Below are 12,907 nucleotides of genomic sequence, written 5' to 3'. Positions count from 1 at the left end.
CTCCCTCCCTCCCTCCCTTCCTTCCTTCCTTCCTTCCTTTCCTTCCTTCCTTCCTTCCTTCCTTCCTTCCTTCCTTCCTTCCTTCCTTCCTTCCTTCCTTCCTTCCTTCCTTCCTTCCTTCCTTCCTTCCTTCCTTCCTTCCTTCCTTCCTTCCTTCCTTCCTTCCTTCCTTCCTTCCTTCCTTCCTTCCTTTCTCTTTCTGAACCAAAACACAGAATTATAGACTCATAGCTGAAAGGGACCTTAGAAATCCTTTAGCCCAACTCTCTTGTTTTACTTATGAGGAAACTGAGGCTAAACTTGCCCAAGATCACACTGTGGACAACCTCACAGTTCTCTCTCTGGCATGGGATCCACAGTGGTCTATGTATTATAGCAGAGCACCCAGTGTTCGTGGAAATAGAGCCAGGTTTTTTTCATTCAGGCCCAGGCTTTTTTCTCCCTGGCATCAAGAAGCTGCTGGCAGGCCAGTAAGAACTTCCCTAATAGGAGCACCAACCGTGAGACTGGCACCGTGCCCTCCATTTCCCACCTCCAAGCTGGGCAATTGCTTCTTTAACCAGCTCATCTGAGGGGGATGACTTAATGCTTCCTGGCTGTTTGGTTCTCCACCCGGATCTCCATACCAACCCCACCCCCACTTTCTGAGGCAGCATCCTGGCTCCCCCATCTCAGATCCTCTGCCTCCTGTCCCTTTTAGCCAAGACTCTGCCTCCCAGCTTCTTAGGGGGTTGGGGCAGAAAGCACGGACCGGCTGGTGATGGGTTGAGGGCAGTGGAGTGGTGCCAAGGAGAATCCAACTCATGCCTAAGACCCTGGTGGGTCTTTCATGACCCATTCTCTACCCCCTCTTTTCACACTTCAGATAGCCAGCAGACATCGTTCTGAAGTAGAACTTGGTACCACTGAGAAATTAAAAAAAAACAAACAACCCACCAGAACCTAGGTAGGCTGCTGGTCTCCCAGGGCTAGAAAACACCTTCTGGAGTCATCTCCTTCAGGCTCATGGAGTGGATGGATCAACAAGTTGGGAGTCAGTAGGCTGGAGTTCAAAGCCTGCCTTTTCTTCTTGTGAACAGACTTTGGGCAAGTCACTTAATTTCTGTTTGCCTCAATTTTCTCATCTGTAAAATGGGGATGATAATAGCATCTACCTTTCAGGGTTGCTGTGAGGATCAAATGAGATAAAATTTGTAAGGCTCTTAGCACAGTGTGGCACATAATAAGTACTTAATAGGTGCTTATTCTCTTCCTTTCCCTCTGTCTGCCTCAGTTTCCTCAACTGTAAAATGGGGATAATAAAAGCACCTTTATCCTAGGATTTGAATGAGACTAGGATCAACTGAGATATTTGGAGTGTCTGGTGGGTAGAAGGTATTTAATAAATGCTTATTTCCTTCCTTCCTTCCTTCCTTCCTTCCTTCCTTCCTTCCTTCCTTCCTTCCTTCCTTCCTTCCTCCCTCCCTTCCTTCCTTCCTTCCTTCCTTCCTTCCTTCCTTCCTTCCTTCCTCCCTTCCTTCCTTCCTTCCTTCCTTCCTTCCTTCCTTCCTTCCTTCCTTCCTTCCTTCCTTCCTTCCTTCCTTCCTTCCTTCCTTCCTTCCTTCCTTCCTTCCTTCCTTCCTTCCTTCCTCTCTCCCTCCTTTCCCATACCTTTATATTATCTACCCTCTGTGCAGATGAGGATATGAGGATATACCCTATGTTCAGAGACCTTCCTCTCTGAGGAGGAATCCATTATCTGTGCCCTTGGCTCCTTTCTCTACTATCTGTCAGAAAGGCCTTCTTTAGATCAAACTTGCCTCCCGTGCATTCCAGTTTCTCACTCTTTCTTCCTGTTCTCTTCTAAATGGAGAATTGTATTTTCCTGGCTCTCGACTGAGTTAGCACCTTCTGTGTGGACCCACAGAGAGAGCCAGGTCTGGAGTCTGGAGGACCTGGGTTCAAATATGGCCTCAGGCACATCCTAGCTGTGTGACTCTGGGAAAGTCACTTAACCCTATTTGCCTAGCCTTTGACCTTCTATTTTAGAATCGTTACTAAGACAGAAAATGAGGGTTTAAACCCCCCCCCCCCAAACCATGTTCACCACATGTTGAGCCTGCCAGTGAGCAAAGAAGGCCCAGGGACTCCGAGTCCTCACCCAGTGTGAGAGGAGTCTGGTCAGTGGCCGGGTAGTTCAGGGGTTCTTTGCTTTTTATGTACTGAGGACCCCTTTCTCAGTGTGGTTAAGCCACATTGGAATCATGTTTTTTGATGCAATATTTTATTTTATTTTTATTTTTTAAATTTTAATTAATTAATTTAGAATATTTTCCCATGGTTCCATGATTCATGTTCTTTCTTTCCCCTTCTCACTCTCCCCTCCTGGGGCCGATGAGCAATTCTCCTGGGTCATACGTGATCAAAACCTATTGGAATCATATTTTTAAATGCACAAGTTTACGGAAGAAGCCAAAGGTTAGTGAAAGTAAAGATGCAATTCCCCCCTCTAATCCAAGACCGTCTATCCACAGGCATGTTGGGGGAAGTGGAGAACTCAGGGTAAAAACCTCTGCCTTAGATGGAGCTTGGCCTGGTGGAAAACTAATAACTAACCCTTTTCATAAATTTAAAAAACACCACCCTTACCTTCTATCTTGGAGTCAATACTATGTATTGGTTCCAAGGCAGAAGAGTGGTAAGGGCTAGGCACTGGGGGTCAAGTGATTTGCCCAGGGTCACACAGCTGGGAAGTGTCTGAGGCCAGATTTGAACCCAGGACCTCCTGTCTCTGGGCCTGACTCTCAATCTATTGAGTCACCTAGTTACTGTCTTTTCATAGTATATTGAAGCACTTTCCTTGCAATGGTTCCTATGTGGAAGTTAATGCTAGTGTGATTATATGACTATTTTCCAGATGAGAAAACTGAGACTCAGAGGGGACCCTTGGGGGTCCCAGAGCCAGTAAGTCTTAGAGCCAGGACTTAAACCAGCACCCTTCCTCCCACACTATACTGCCTCTTCCAAAGAAGATCTCTGGGGTGGGAGGCAAGAAAACTAGGTCCTGGTTTTAGCTCTGCCTTTAGATTGATGAAATATTGTGGTCCAGATACTTTACTTTTCTAACCTTAGTCTTCTCATCTGTGAAGTAGGAATGATTGTATCTTTACCTCACAGAGAGGTGGGAATAAAATAAGGTCCCTGAGAAAGGGAGATTCCATCTCACACTCGGAAAGCCATCCTAACGACATCCTATAATAAACAAATATAGTCTTGGGCACAAGGGGGGAAGGAAAGACCACGGAGTGACTGATTCTTGGTCACTTTCCTTCTGGGAAAGTCAACTCAAATAGCTCTCATTTACCTAGTGCTTTAAGATTCACACAATGCTTTACAAATATGATCTCCTTAAATCCTTACAGGAAAACCCTGAGAGGGAGGTGCTATTATTATCCTAAACTTGCAGATGAAGAAACTGAGGCAAGTAGCAGGTCAGTGACATTCTTAGACACAAAATTAGTATCTAAGGTAAGATTTGAATTGGGATCTTCTTACTCCAAATACAATGCTCTATTCACTGAGGTTATCTCCCCCATTGAATGATGAGTTCCTCAACATCAGGGACTAGATCTTCTGCCTTTCTATGTCCAGTTCTTAGCCCGGTGCCTGACAACTCGGAGGTGCTTAATACACGTTTGTTGACTTGATTCTAAGTCAAAGTGTGTATCCTATCCATGGTTGGTCCATGGAGCCATCTTTGTTTATAGGTAAGACCCTACATGTGGAAACCTGTCTGCCTATAGATAAGGTAAATGACCATCCAGGACTGGTTAGAACCAATGTATGGTGAAAGAGGACCAATAATAAAGCAAATCAGAGTCTTTGTTGGACCTGGCCTATGAGGAGTACATAAAACAATGGACAAGAACTTCTGAGTGGCCTGGAAGACATTTGTCACACAGCAAGCAAGGGTCTAAGAACCCACCTTTTCTGGTTTAAAGCAGAAAGACTCCCTTTGGCTGAGGAGTTCCACTTTCCATCCTTAGTCACTCTCTTTGTTTGCATCAGCTCGGACCATCATGGGCCATCCACTTGCCAGACCTGGCCTACCAGCCATTCTCATCCTGCCCGCCTCTCTCCCTTCCATTCTCTCCCCAGCAGCTGCAGGAGCCTGGGATTCCAGGAAGTCCACTAAGCTGGCAAGGAGCCAGGCTCCCCTATTCTGTGGAGCCTGGGAATCGCCAAGCTCCCGCCTATCCATGCCTCAAGTTCATGAGGTCAGAAAAAAGCCACAGTCCTCTGGCCCTGGGCCTTTGCTCCCAGATCAGAGGCTGCGGTGGGCAGGGAAGGGATGGGCTCATTCCAAAATGCCCAGTTTTCAATGAGTATTTGTTCCACTCATTCTTTCTCTTCCCACCCTACTTTTCAAGAAGACGTGGCCAGTGCTAGAAAAAATGCTTGGGAATAAGATCTTGAAACTGGGGATGATGGGCTCTCTAAACAAGGCCACATCGTCAGGATATGTGTTATGTGTGTACAGACATAGGACACAGAGGCACATACAGTCACAAGCCTGGATGGCTGGCCCATAGACACCCAGGAGCAAATACATAAGGACAGACAGACATCAAGATACATCTGCTTTCCTTCCCCCCCAAACACCCTACACCCAGTGGAACCTTATTAGAAGGCATTTCAAAAGCATCTGTATTGTTTCCAATGTATAAAGTCAAGGATTAGAAATCAAAAGATGTAAATTGGGGAACTGGAGTCTCAGTTTCCTTGTCTGTAAAATGGAAACAATGCCACTTGGACCTGCTTACTTCACAGGGTTATTTCAATCATTCAAAAATCAGTGATTTTTTTTTTTTTGGTTGTGGGACAATCTTTCTTCATGCAGGCTGCAATCTTTCCTGTGCCTTTGTGAGTTTTGATGACATGGACTTTGGTAGTTTTTGTGCCCTAAAAGTCATCACTGAGAACATGGTAGAATAAATAGACTGCTGGACTTGGAATCACAAAGACCTGTGCTTGAATCCTGCCTCAGATACTTAGCTATGGGACCCTGAGCAAGATACACTCTTTTGGAGGCTCAGTTTCTTTGTCTGTAAAGTACAGGAATTGGACCTGATGGCCTCCAGTGTCCAAATCTGTGATATTTTAAAAAATCATCTTCTGGCCATCTTTGCCCCCCCCCCCCTTTTGGAGAACATCCCCGAACTTAGGCACACAGACCATCACAGCCTTCAGGAACATAGGGGTCACCTTCGTGCTAGGAAGAGACAATGGAGAAGGAATCTTGGGGCAGGAAGGAATAAGGAACATAGTGGCATCCATGGTGCTTTGGACACTGTAAAGCATGTCTAAATGGAAGGAACTATGATCATAATTAGGCAATAATTTTTGCCTGGGAGCTTTTGGAAGCCACTGATGCCCAAGTCCCAGATCCCATCCTCAGTCCATGCTCCCATCTAGGCAGATATCATGAACATCCCTATACAAGGGACAGAGTCAGGACCAGGGAAATTACCCCATTTGAGACGTCCAAGGGCTCGGAATCAACGAAGGGCGAGAGATGGCATTTTAATGTCTTTAAAGCGTGAAAGTATCTCATCTCTTTTGGTACCTCAAACCATGCTGGGAAGTAAGTGCTATTACTATCTCCATTTTACAGATAATGAAATAGAAGCACTAAGAAATTAAGTGACTTGTTCAGCATTATATGGCTAGTAGGTACTTGAGGTTGCACAGTGGATAGAGTGCTAGGTCTGAAGTCAGGAAGACTTGTTTTCATGAGTTTAAATCAGCACATAGACATTTACTAGCTGAGTGACCCTGGGCAAGTCATTGTATTCTGTTTGCCTCAGTTTCCTCATTTAGAAAATGAAATAGAGAAGGAAATGGCAAGCCTCTCCAGGTTCTTTGCCAAGAAAACCCCAAATAGGGTCACAAAGAGTTGGACATGACTGAAACGAATCAACAGCCATATCTGAAGCTAAATTTCAATGTGGGTCTTCCTGATGATTGAACAATAACCATAATAATAGCTAGCACTTATATGCCGTTTTTTAAAGCATTCTGATTTGAAAATGACACTAGAGAAGGGGAGGAAAGAGAGCCAGCATTTGTTATCTAGTACCTACTATGTGCCAGGCACTTTATAAATATCTAATTTGATTCCCACTACCACCCTGGGAGATAGGTGCCCATTTTACAGATGGGAAAATGGCAGCAGGGAGAGGTTAAATCACTGCCCAGGGTCACCCAGCTAGTAATATCTTGGGTGGTCCTGGACATCAGTATCCTCAACAGCATAAGAGAAGACCATGTAGGGCAAAGAAAGGTTGCCCTGGAGTAGGAGTCAGGAAATCTCTAGGACCACCACCCCCCTGCCATTTAGGAGCTGTGTGACCTTGGACCTCAGTTTTCTCATCCGCAGAAGGTACAGGCAGATTTCTAAAATCCCATCAATAATTGATGTTATGAAAAGCTTCCGAGAGTCAATCAGGTAGAAAAGGGGGAGGCGCCTTTCTTTTCTACAGGGGGCACCCAACCAAAGTTTTGGAAAGGTTCTCCCATGGAGAGAGGGTTGGACCAATGCAGGGGCTGCTGGAGGCTGCTGGGACCCGAGCCTCTGTCCTTTCTTGGCCCTCCTGACCCCAGCCTATCCATTCCTGTGGGTGGGATGGCAGGCAGAAGGAATGTCTGGAATGGATTCAGCTGTCAGGTCCAGCTTGATGAGGAAGGGGCGCCAGAGCTGAGGAGTTTGGGAGGGGCGCCCACTCCTCTCAGCCTCCCCTGTGGAAAGGCCACCCCTTCCAGCTGCCCCATTCCTCAGACTGGGGCTAGGTCCCAGGGAAGAGGGAGAGAGATTTTCTTTTTCCTCAGGAGGACTCAGCCTCCTGCCCATCCCTCTCATGGACCCAGCCTGCTTTCCTCTGGGGCTCTAGAGGATGGTGCTATCTCTATACTGGACCATCCTTCCTTCCCACATGAAGGCTGTGAAATGTGGAGTCAAAAGGCTTGATACTAACCATGTGACCTTAGGTAAAGGTCACATAACTCCTCCAGACCCATCTTTCCTCATCTGTAAAATGGGCTGATCCCACCATCCATCAGACGCATTGATTCAACCAACATTGATTAAGTGCTTACTGTGTGCCTACATACAGGTGTCAGGGATGCGAAGACACAGTAACTCTCAAGGAACTCCCATTACAAGGAGGAATAACAATATGTATGCACTCATATAAAGAAAGAAATACAAAATGACAACATAATGACAATGTAGACTACACAGTATATGTAGAAATAAATACAAGATAATAATACAAATAAGTAAGCCCCAAACACATAGAGCACAGTTTGGGGAGCTGGGGGTACCCCCACTTGGTGTCTATACCCTCTTGCCTGCTCAAGAGAGCACTCTGGCAGGTGGTAGCCCTTTGGATGAACTTAGAAGGAAGCCAGAGATTCTAGAGTGAAGGGAAGGAAGGAGTGCATTCCAGGCATTCCTAGGCAAAAGCAAGGGGTCCGGAGATGGCATTTTCCCCAAACCAGGGGGCTTGGGTTTGCACAGAGCCCTGACTCTTTTGGGAGGTGGTCCCTCGTCTGTGGCCGCACAGCTAGTAAAAGAACAGGAGCTGCGTGATCGTGGACTAATCACTTATCGTCTCTGGGTTTTCCTGCTCAGTAAATGACTTTGGAGGTTCCTTTCAGCTTGGAAATCTCTGATCCTCCCGACTGCCCAGAGACATCTCTTGCACTGTGGCCCCTGCTAGCACCTTTTTTATTATCTTCTCCCTAGACGGGCAGGTCCAGAATGTCTTCTATTTCCTCTGTTTCCTGGAGCAGCCAGCCCAAGGCTGCCCACTTCATGGATGTCAAACTGATGAATGATCCCTCGATCGATTCCATAAATGAACGACAGATGGACTCGTTTGAGTCCACCATGGTCTAGGCAGATGGGCCGGGGCTCCAAGTCAGGCAAAGGGACACCCAGTGTGAGGGAGCCACTTAAGGAGTGAGGCTGCACAGCGAGTTATTGGGGGGACATGGGCCTGGTACCCACATTCTGGGCAGAGGGCTGGCTAGAACAGGAGCCCTCTTCTGTGGGCCGGTGGGTGGGGAAGCTCCCCAAGGCCTAGGAGGAAAGGTCAGGGGCCCTGGGGCAGCTGGCTGGGTTCACAGATGGGAGGGGGGTAGGGGCGAGGACAAAGGGCTGAAAGCTGAGCTGGGGGTTGTGGGGGGAGGAGGCTCCCGAGGTCTTGACACTGGCATCCTGCTGCCTTTTAGCAAGGGATGCTCTCCCCCTCCCACCGGAGCTAATTTGAGCTTCGGAGGCTCCTGGGCCTGAGCTTTTCACATGGCCCTTGCTGATGGGGGCTATGAGGCTCTTCCTGAAGGAGGGAGCCTCTGTGCCTAGGACTGGGGCTGAGATCCCCAAAGAAGGGACAAAGGAGAAGGAAGGAGGGGAGAGGCCCTAGGGATGTCATTATTTTTTGTCTGCGCATTTCTGGGAGAGAGGGCCCTTGTGGGAATCCAAAGGAGCCAGACAGGCCAACCTTTGTCCCACTAGGCGAGCTCTTGGAGCTTAGGGGCTGTGTACAGGCTGGCTCGAGGGGGCCAGCCTCTCTCTGAGCTCCCAGCCCTCTGGGATTCTGGCCGTGAGGTTAACCCCGAGAGCTGAGCCAGCAGGATGTGGTCAGCCCAGAGGTGGCAGCTCTCTGTGGCTCTTCTAACGGGGACAGCAGAAAGGTTGGTTGGGGTGGGCGGAGGCTGGAGCTCAGCCAGGCCTGGGGCTCCAGAGAAGTCCTGCTCTTCTCAAGAGGGCAGAATGGACTCTGTGCCCTCCACAGAGCCAGCTGTTAAGAGACCTGGCTGGAGCCTGAGGGCCGGGGCCAGAGCCAGGGGATTAAACCCAGGCCTAGCCCTAGGAGCTGGCACGGGACACCCTGGGACCTGCTCTCTCCTCCTTGGGCTTCCCTTTGTCTCTACACACAGCACCGAAGCTCCATTATGTGACCACCCAGAGGGGAAGCACTAGAGCTAGAAATCAAACTCAGGCCTCGGCTCATTCTGTCCGTCCCATGGCCCCCCCCCCTCCCCCCCAGCACGAGGGTCCAGGGGCTGCCTCCGGGGCAGGTTACACCTTACCCTTGTAGGAATCACCAATTGCCGGGAGGGAGGGTAGCGCTTTCATACACTGTGGGCATTTCATTCAGTTCATTCGACAGGTATTTATTGCTAGGTGTGTTTGAGCCATCGGGACACACTGAATTGAGTACTGCCCTCGCCTGGAAGCCAGGAAGACTTCGGTTCAAGTCTTGCCTCTTCCCCACTGGCTGTATGAGCTTAGGTAAGTCCCTTTATTCTCATGATTCTGGGACCATCTTTAAGACCATGACTTTCCTTTCTTTCTTTTTTTAATTAAAAGATATTTTGTTTCCCAATGACACGGAATAATAATTTTAAACATGTATTTCATAAAATTATTAGATCCAAATTTAAGATCATTATTTTCCAAGGAGGTGCCAACCTGCATGGGTGGAAGGAGATTCAACCTGCTGGAATTATCTCCATTGATGGAATCACAGGTCCATCTCTGGCCCGAGCCTTGGGGAAGCCAGTGGGATGGGTGTCGGGGTCCCTGCCTATCGGCCTGGTCTTGTGGAGACCTTGCTTCTCCTTGCCTGCTCAGGCAGAGGACAGATCAATCCCCACAAGATGGGGGGTCCCCTACAAAGCCATGGATCCAGGAAGAAGGTGAAGTGAACTAGAAGCCCACTATGGCCTAGCAAGGCATGGCTGGGGGCTTCCATCATTCCCCCTCCATCCCCCCTTGGAGGCTGAGGTCCACCCTAGGGCATCAGTGACCCTGTGGAGAACCTCAGTGAGACCAGGATTGCTGAAAAGCTGAGGTTCAGAGGGCCCTGGCCCATCCCTGCCTCGAGGAAGGAGCAGATAATCACTCAGCAGTGGGGTACACCTGGCTTTGGACCTCTGGTTCAGGCCAGTGGCTTGCTGGGAGCCACAACAGGGCAGTCTCTCAGGCCCTAAAAGTGACGGGCTGAGCACAGGCAGAAAGCCAACTGTTGGCCATAGAATCCCCCAGGTTGGTTCTAGCCAGGGTCCCATGGGCATGAGACTTGGCCAAGTCTAGGGAAGTGGGCCACGGGAGCCCCCACGAAGACAGTGTGTACCACTTGTAGCATGGCTCAGGGGCCAGGGTGTGTGGCTCTGTGTTTGGGGGCCATCCCAGGAAGGAGATGGGGTTGGGCAGCACAAGGGTTGGCTGGAGGGGCTGCTAAGGCTCCAAGAGGCCAGTGTCCCTGAGCTTTCAGGCTGAACTGGCCCCAGCTGCTGTGGTGCTCCAGGCAGACACATCGCAGAGAGCCAGCTGTCCTGCTTTGCTCCAGAGCCAGCTGCTTTGGGCTGGGTGGGAGCAAGAAAGACATTCTTTCACCATTGTGTGTGTGCAGACACTCCACACAGAAATATCAGTCCGAGAAATATTAAAGAGCTCCTTAGTCTGAGGTAAGCAGCAGGAGACCCCAGTGGCCTGAGTGACTTTGGACTTCTTCTCTGGACTCAGGTTACTCATCTGGAAAATGGACCCAGATGGTTCCGAAGGTCATCCCAAGCTTGACCCTCTTTGTTCTAAGGTCTCCTCCAGCTCAAAGGTTCCCCACTCTTCATACTCTAGGTCCCTTCCAGCTCAGATTCCTAAAGGGCTTTACAAATAACAGGGATAGGAGACCTTCGATGTAATAAGCCTACTGTCTAGAATACGAATTCTTAGAAGACAAAGAGACTGTGTGGGCTCCAGTGGAAGGTGGGCACTTAAATGCCACCTGAGGAAGGCAGTAGCTAGAGTCCTGGGTGTAGAACTCCAGAAAAGGAAAAAAATAAGCACTTACTACGCGTCGGGCTGTACTTTATAAATATGACCTCATTTAAGCCTCACAACAATCCTGGGAGAGAAGTGTTATTCTTTTCATCCCAGTTGACAGTTGAGGAAACTGAGGCAGAGGTTAAGCAACTTGCTTAAGATTATATAGTTAGGATACACCAGAAGCCGGTCTGCCTAAACCCGGGCTCAGTACTCTATCCTCTGGGCAAGGTGGCCTTCCACATCCTTTGAAACCCCCAACTCTTCTAGCTAGCCTAGAACTGGGGACGTGGAGGTAAATTAGCAGGGCTAAGACTGGCCCTGCTGTAGTTGGGGGGGGGGTCCTCGTAAAGGTTCTTAGCCTGGCTGTCACTGACTCATGGATTTTAGGGTTCAGTGAACTTGGGAAAATGATCTTTTTATTTTCACCCTTTGCTGTGCTTTCTCTCTCCTTTGTTTTCTTTTCTGCACATAGAAAGGGTCTTCGGAGAAGGGGCCCCCAGGCTTCACCAGACACTGACGGCCAGAGGGTCCCGGACACACCCACAGTGTAGTTCCGGGGCTCTGCCTAGAGGGTCTCTCTGGCCACTTCCGAGGATCAAAGATTTAGGGCGCCTTTGTACTCAATACGTTTATCTCGAGAGAGGGGGAGGGGGCAGATGGGTAGAGGCAGGAGACAGGGCTGGAAGGAAGCGAATTAGTCCAAATCTATCACTTTTCACACCAGAAAACTGAGGTCGAGAGAGGTCAAACAACTAGTCCAAGACTACACGACTCTCAGAACACGAATTCCCACCCAGATCCTCTGCCTCTAGGACGGAAGTCTTTTCACTGGTCCTGTCTCAGGGGGTGGGGCTTTGCTGCCCACTTAATGTTCGGGGCTCCGTTAAAGCGAGTTCCCTTATTCCCCCTGCTCATTCTCTCTTGCCCCCCTCTCCCCCAACACAAGCAGGAAGTCTCAGTGGTGCATGCTCATACAACGTATATATCACACACGCACACGTGGCCTCTACCCTAGCCCGAAGTTGGAAGGAACCTCGAACCTAGAATTTGAGAGCATAGAACAGCATGTTCGCCGCAGGAGGGACATTGTAGTAGCACCTAGAATGTTCGAGTTCCCTCCCGCTCTGCCCCCAGCCCCAGTGTCCCAGCTTTCCCTCCCTCCGTCGTCGTTTGCAACTTTGGTGGTGGTGGTGGGATCTCTTTACCGTCCCGGCATTCCCCTAAGTAAGGCTTCGCTCCCTCCCCCCAGCAGGGGCTGTGCCCGACTCTCCTGAGACAGGAGAAAAAAGAAGAGGATCCCCCTCCCCCCCCCGCAACTCCCTACCACCCCCGCCCAGCCCAGCCCAGCCCCCACCCCTTCTCCTCCCAGCCCTGCCTCATCCCTCCCTTCACCTTTATTGGGTGGCTAAGAGGCGCCCCGAGAGCCTGGCAAAGTTGCAGCAGGACAAGAGCATCTCTTACCTGGGCCAGGGCGCAGAGGGCCAAGAGGAGGGCTGTGTCCATCCCCCCGGGAGCCCCGAGTGGGACAAAGGCCAGGAAAGGGGCTGCTTAAGTCGCTGAGTGGGAGCTCGCAAGCTGGGGCCAGTGTGCCGGGGCTCTGTGTGTGAGCGCCTGAGCTCCGAGCTAAAATAAGCCAGTGGCCTGGCTGAGTGACAGCACAAGTGCTGGGAGGGCTGGGGCGGGCTGGCGCTGGGGAAGGGGGACCGGGCAGACGGGCGGCTGCGTTACTAACGCGCGGAGGGGGGAGAGTGGGAGCGCAGCTGTCCCCATTACACAGCTCTGGGCCGGGGCTGCCCAGGGTCAGGTGGCACCCCCTGCCCCCATGGGGGAGGAGAAGCTTAACCCTTTACCAGCGGCAGGCCACGAGCCATCCTAGCGCCTGAAGAGGCTCTGGGCTTCACGAGGGTCTGCCTTCTGCTAGTGGGGGCCGACAGGGAAGGAGGAGGCGGTTTAGGGAGCCCAAGAAGGCTCAGGGAACTACAGGCAGAGGAAGTGATTCCAAAGGAAACGGGGAGAGAAAGCAGGGGATTAGGT

At 50.1% G+C, this 12,907-nt stretch overlaps 1 protein-coding gene across 3 annotated transcripts in view; it reads right to left on the bottom strand.

The window, feature by feature from the left end:
* CDH15 (cadherin 15) overlaps positions 1 to 12,688 on the bottom strand; it is a 35,259-nt gene extending 22,571 nt beyond the window's left edge. For 2 of the 3 annotated variants that reach the window (XM_007477316.3, XM_056810938.1), the window contains exon 1: positions 12,335 to 12,654. In XM_007477316.3, coding sequence (XP_007477378.2) covers positions 12,335 to 12,376 — 42 coding nt within the window. In that variant the 5' untranslated portion in view covers positions 12,377 to 12,654. Of the gene's footprint in view, positions 1 to 12,334 lie in introns of all 3 variants that reach the window. The other variant, XM_007477317.3, reaches the window with a different exon arrangement.
* Positions 12,689 to 12,907: the final 219 nt, after the last annotated feature.

The sequence above is a fragment of the Monodelphis domestica genome, chromosome 1, assembly GCF_027887165.1.
Source record: "Monodelphis domestica isolate mMonDom1 chromosome 1, mMonDom1.pri, whole genome shotgun sequence".
In the NCBI taxonomy this organism is placed as follows: Eukaryota; Metazoa; Chordata; class Mammalia; order Didelphimorphia; family Didelphidae; genus Monodelphis; species Monodelphis domestica.
This window is presented reverse-complemented; position numbering and strand designations above follow the sequence as displayed.